This window comes from Notothenia coriiceps, unplaced genomic scaffold (assembly GCF_000735185.1).
Source record: "Notothenia coriiceps isolate Sejong01 unplaced genomic scaffold, NC01 NC01_scaffold00030211, whole genome shotgun sequence".
In the NCBI taxonomy this organism is placed as follows: Eukaryota; Metazoa; Chordata; class Actinopteri; order Perciformes; family Nototheniidae; genus Notothenia; species Notothenia coriiceps.
Window position 1 is genome coordinate 21,883 of NW_011362912.1, and position 6,568 is coordinate 28,450.

Here is a 6,568-nt window from a genome sequence, read left to right on the forward strand (position 1 = left end):
GACGGAGGTAGAGCACGTGTTTTGAGTGAGGCACGGAAAAGTAACACAGTAACGCTCGCCATACACAACCTGCCCCCGTCGGATTCTTGCGCTGTTTGCTTCCCGCGACTAAAAAAAGCCGCGCATGAAAGGTTTAGATCGCGGTGCTTACAAATGTGTGTGTATTGGATTCTAAAAACGTCGCTCTCTATCAGATCGAACTACTTTTTCTACCAGCGCGAACACGAGGCCTTCCTCTAAAGAGTGTCACTCGCTTCTTTGTTTGAAATTTAACGAAGTGACGTAAAATTTGGAACCCTCTTTTCCTCCAAAACTGGCATCCAGTTATTTTAGCCGGGCCGGCTCAGATGATTGGTCGTGCTTTTTACAGCGCCACGGCTTCCACAGATGACATTTTTTTATGTATTCATTGCTATCGGGATGTTAAGAGCATTCCATGGAATATAACAAAAAGTGTTTCTGAAGTGAATTACCTACCCCACCTTTAAGTTGCACCAATGAGTTTTTGCCATGCATTTAATAGCAGTATTTCAGTGTAAATGTATGTGAATGTACCCATTTCAGCAAACACACTACAAACTATGAGATTTCTTACTTGTCAGGTCCAGCCAGACGTGTATTGATCCTCCATCGAGCACTTCTCTAGAAACCTGCCGCGACATCATCCTGTAAAAAAAGAACAGGGTCATAATCTGAACATATATTTAATGTTCAGTGACTATCAACACAACTGGAATATTTCAATACAAGAAAACAAGAAGAGGGGTTAGATGCTGAAGATGCAGAATATTGTCTGGAGGTTATCTGCACAACACAAGCTGTTTACAGGAACATTACAAGACAGACGGACAGAGATGGTGATGAAAGACCATAAAACAATGCATTTTGGTATTAACTAGTGTCCTACATAAAAGTTTGACTGAATATTGAATGAAATGTGAATATTGTTGTCCGAAAACATACATTTTTTCTGAAGGCAAAACAAAGAACAGTTGCTAAATGAGCCATACAGTTACATCTACAATTGACATGTGTTGTGTTTTTTTCCTAGCTGTCTAAATGTTACAACTCCACTTGGAATAACACCCATACTTTTAATGTATCATTATTTAAAGAGTTGTATTTATAACGTATTATTTTCTCCTTTAATAATGAATTTATAGATAGTTACATTTCCCTCACAAGGTAGGTAAGGTGCCATGCCTCGTCCACACAGTAATTAATAAACAATGAACTGAAGCCAACTGTTCACATAATAAACTCACATAAGGATAACACTGTGAACATATTAGATCATTTTCTCATGACCCGCATGACACCTTTTGTTTTTCTCAGGCCGTGGAGTCACATGACTTTTTGTTGCTCAGCTGTGACAGGTGTGTTAGGGACAGGAAGGACCAGACTGTCTACCCAGGACACACACACACACACACACACACACACACACACACACACACACACACACACACACACACACACACACACACACACACACACACACACACACACACACACACCTGAAACAACAACTTATGCACTTGCACTCTGTTGAGTCACCCTCACATGACTAGTGTGTGTGTGTGTGTGTGTGTGTGTGTGTGTGTGTGTGTGTGTGTGTGTGTGTGTGTGTGTGTGTGTGTGTGTGTGTGTGTGTGTGAGCGTTGTTTGGGTTTGATTTATGCTTCAAAGTCAAAGACAGAGAGCGACAACTCCCTGACGAAGGATTGATGCAGAGCTTGTTTTTAGGTCTAACATGACTTTGCCATAACAATGAAAGCAGACTGCATTGAGTCTTTCTTTTAAATACCATGTTGAACTTTAGCCAAAAACGCTCCACATGTGAAGGAGGTGAAAACAAACACTTCAAGCTTCCAGTGGATCATAATGAACTAAAAACACTTCACGTGAAATGGCTTAAAGTTGCAGCTAGGGGCGCTACAGCAGGGAGCGACAACATTCAGTCTGACTTGTGACTGTTTTTCAATAACAGACCAGTAAGGATTGTCTAGCTGTAATCTCCAAAAAGACATACATTTTTTTTTGAATTGATTGATCTATGTGCAACAAAGAGAAGCACAATGCAGGAGTTTGCATTTGTGTTTTGTTACACTTACGCTTTTTGAATTTGGTTATAAATTGGTATCCTCTTGCTGATGTTAGCAGACACCAGTGTGTCTTCATATCCCGTACATTGTTTGTTGGGTTGATATTGTTTCACTACTGTATAAATTATAATATACATAGTTTTACCTATTTGTTGTTGATATATATTGAAATACATCTGCCCATTTTTACTTTGACTGTCTATATAAATATATTTATTTTATATTAATTTTATTCCAAACAAGAGCAACCGTTTTTCTCTAATTCCCCCCGGGATAAATAAAGTATTTCTGACTCTGATTTGTATTCTGATACGAAAGAAGCAGACCATTTTAACTATGGGAGAGAAGTATTTGATGGATAACCAACAAGATATTATCTTTTTTTGGCATTTATCAAATAATTATTAAGTGATTTCTGTGGTATTGAGAGTACCTGTTTCTCTCACCTTTTCGTCAGGTAGCTGGTGAAGTTTTCCCCGAAGCCGATGACGCCCCAGTACTCTCCGTTATAAATCCCTTCAAAAGCTTCTGTATGGTTCAAGTTCACCTGTGGATACATGAAAAGCAAATGATATATCATAACCAATAATTTAACGTTTTTATATCAAGTGAATGTGACTTTATTCCAGCGACAGTGGGCTGCATATTTCTAAAGATTCTAATGTTGTTTATTGAGCAGCTTCACATACTCTCTGTGCGTTTTGTACAGTATATTGAAAGGTTGAGGTTCAACGTGAAGCAGAGAAACGACCTTTCCTCTTCACGGATTTCCTCGAGAATTAATGTTCTGCTAACAGAAGTGAAACCAACCGGCCGACACCTGGCACTTCCTTTTCTAGCCTGAAATACTTCAGATACCATCAGCCAGTGTGAGCCCAGAAACAAACACACTTCTTTGCAGTCTGGTTGTGTATACAGTTACAATCTGTCATGCCAGATTGAACAATCATAATAAATCAACGAGAGAAAATAAACCTGAATCAGTTTACAGTATATCTGCTACAGGGGAGAAATACTGCCAACAAGTCTGAAGAAAACTCTCTTTTTAACCTGTTAAGCCCCAAGCCTGTTTTTCAGGCCTCAGGCTCGAAAATGACCATAACTTCACTTCTAAAAGGGGTAAATTAATAATCTTTTTTCTCAAAGCAATGATAAACCTGTGAGTTGGATGTAGAAAAGTCAGAATCAATATATAATTGTTTTATTGTAAAGTAGATTCAGATTGAAGTTAGTAAAAAAATGTAAATTTTAGTGTCCGTCCAAAAAAAAAACATGACTTATAGTGAAAACCACCCTTGGAATGATGGGATAGTAGACTAAAAGCTTTAGGAATCCAAACTATAACATATAATAAGTACCCTGTATCAAGATTGATGCAAAACAAGATACATTTGACCTTTTTAGAGAGGTTTAGCAACACAAAAACACCTTTGGGGTCATTTGGGTGGATTTGCCGTTTCTCTGGAACCCATTGGTCGATTTTGGTGATTGACAGCTCTTTTTAACTGTTAGAGCCAATAGAATTGAAGGGGAAGTTCCACATACACACACGTTACCATTGACCAGTGAGAGCTATGCGCACGCAGTCGAAAGCTATGTTACGCTCTGAAAACTGAAACCTAGGCTCAAACTAGTAAATATGAAGATGGATTATCAGGAATCATTTCAAAGTGACACAGACACATTGGATTAACCTATGGATTAATCTTCGGCAGCGTTTTTATCGTTTTGATGCCATTGAACACACATTTTGATCAGAACAACAGCTAAGGTAAGAAGCTTCCTCCGTGAAGCTACGTGTTGTGATGTCTGTTTTCGCTTCCCCTGTCGCGAGTTTGGATCGCTCAGTGATGAGACTAATATTTCTGGAATCTGTGGAATCTCAGCTTGCTAGTCGATATCTTGTTTTTGCAGATACGATAAGTAATAAGGGTATTTTCGCTCAGGGCTCATTTAGACGCTTCTTGTGAGACTTGTGTTTTGTTTCGGTAAAAATGGTTCGTATCGTCAGTTAGCTGAGTGTCTTCCCGTTAAGTGAGTATGGAACATTAATAGTTTCATAAATGTTAAGAAGCCCTGAGACACAGTTTTGTGAAGAAAAAAAAGACTTTAGTAGCAAGTCAAACAGGAGGAAGTGACAATTTTAAGGTGGGATTCAACCCCAATCTACCACAAGGACGTGGTGTTGTGACCTTATGACCTGAAGGGGTTGCAGACTAATAAAAACCAAAGAATACGACATCTTGTGGGCCCACAATATACATAAATACAGTGCAGAACGGAAAATGGCAAAAGCTAAAGAACAAAAAAAGTCTATTGCTTCAGTTATTAGCCTGTAATTTGGAGATCTTCACAATCAAATGAACGTGCATCTGCAGTTGATTTAAACTTCTTATGTGTTCATTCCCACTCATATTTATAATATAAGTCAGAATTACATTTATGGAGCAAATCCATGCTCCAGTGCTTTACTGAAATACTACTTTGATGCGTCCTGTTGATTAGCTTTCCCTATTCTGTAAACTCTTATAAAGAAGATGGGATTTGCTCAATGCCAATGTGTGATCAATGCCTGGCATTTAGTATGGTGTTTCTCTCTGTTGCCCAAATATAAAAGTAAGTAAAGAAAAACTCCCAACTTCCTCTTCGGTTGTGACACATAAACATGAGGGGGTAGTGTTGCATGATGGGTATAAATAAAGTTAAGCATTGAATACCTGGACCACGCTGGAGTTGTCCAGAAAGGAGAGCAGTGATTGGCTGTAAGAGGAGGGGGAGGTCTCGTTGTTCACCACGGCAACATGGATCTCTTTTGGGTCAGCTCCGATGCAAACACAGATCAGAGACACCTGGATGACGGGCAGCAGGAACTGGAAACACAACGAGCTGCCAACACAAAGGGAAATGATGTTAATGATGTGGGCACATTAACACTTGCTATACTATTGTGTCAAGTCTTCTCCGATTTTCCCCTCTTGAAAAGGGACTTGAAACATCTACTGGACCTTTAACTGGATTCCATTCCAATGACTCAGCAACTGTTACTTACTCAGTCTTTTATTTCAGTAGTTTACTTGAAAAAACGCTAAGTTGCTGAATGGGTTAACTGTTACATACCCCGGCATTCTCTTCATCCGCACCATTGTTTTAATCATCAGGGCGGCGATGTTTCTCCACTTGGGCATAACGTGTCTGGCTCGCACCTTCCAGTCCGCTGAACACACAAACACATTTTAAAACACAGCAATGCTAAGCACATTGTAAAAGGTGGTACAGTTTGTAAAATGCACACGATTAAACATCAAATATCCATGTTATCAATATTATTTATTGTAAAATCAAGAAAATAAGCTGAATGGAACTGAGGTATATCTTCTTCTTCTTCTTCAGCTGTTTTTGTTTGTATTTAAATGTCCATGTGTTAAATTATTACATGTTGACATTCATGTTTATGATGTACTTCTTTTGTTCAAATGCTTTTACTGTTGTATGTAAAGCATTTTGAGTGACCTTGTTGAAATGTGCTTTATAAATAAACCTGCCTTTCCTCTTAACGGTCATATTTACATATCTTTCGCACCATTCATATTTGTATCATCCTGAAACAACATGCAGATTGTATGACTCGTAAAAAATGACGGTCATATTTTGAAACTTTTTTTCCCATGTTTCAAACTGGTACCTGAATGTTTCGGAGGCTCCTCTGGGGTTCGAGGTCCGACGGCGAGAATCGGCAGACTCTCTTCTGGTCTGCTCTCGAATGATTGGCTGTTCTCCAGCGGCCCCCCCTCTGGACTGTCCCCCCGCTTAGAGCCCATCTGATCCGACGTCTCACACAGACGCAGGAAGGCGTGCTCCAGCGTCTGAGGAAAGATGTGAAAATGAATCAGTATCAGAAACAGGTTTATTACCAGGTAGGTTGACACGTATGAGACATTTGACTTGGTGTCGTGGTGCATACATAAAAGTAAAAAAAAATGAAAAACACAGATGGAGAACTATTTAAGACAACTATAATAATATTACAAAATAATAAAAAATGTGAATAATATAGTAAAATAAAATATAGCAGTATTTACATAATGCTGAGGAGGGCTCAAACGACCAATATACAGTATGTAAACATGACAGCAACATATCAATCATATCAGCATTATCTCATAGCTGCATTGATCATGAATATTGAAGGTTTTTTTATGCATGGCCCTCGTTTAATAAACACTAAAAGTAGGTATAATGAGGAGGTATGTTAATTAGCGCTCCTGATATACACTGTTTGTTTGTTTATTCAAAGGATTGACCAGAAGTTAAACAGTTTTTGACCACACACGCACGCACGCACGCACGCACACACACGCACACACACACACACACACACACACACACACACACACACACACACACACACACACACACACACACACACACATCAAGGCAACGTCTCACACTCTCACACACAGACA

At 39.1% G+C, this 6,568-nt stretch overlaps 1 protein-coding gene across 1 annotated transcript in view; it reads right to left on the bottom strand.

Annotated features, from left to right (window-relative positions):
* abch1 (ATP-binding cassette, sub-family H, member 1) overlaps window positions 1-6,568 on the bottom strand; it is a gene marked incomplete at its 3' end in the record, with an annotated part of 47,945 nt that overhangs the window by 4,612 nt on the left and 36,765 nt on the right. Inside the window, exons 8-12 of the mRNA XM_010787208.1 lie at window positions 5,788-5,968; window positions 5,223-5,319; window positions 4,823-4,991; window positions 2,552-2,652; window positions 596-666 (exon numbers count right to left, since the gene is read on the bottom strand). Of these exons, the coding sequence (XP_010785510.1) occupies window positions 596-666; window positions 2,552-2,652; window positions 4,823-4,991; window positions 5,223-5,319; window positions 5,788-5,968 (619 nt within the window). The remainder of the gene's footprint in view (window positions 1-595; window positions 667-2,551; window positions 2,653-4,822; window positions 4,992-5,222; window positions 5,320-5,787; window positions 5,969-6,568) is intronic.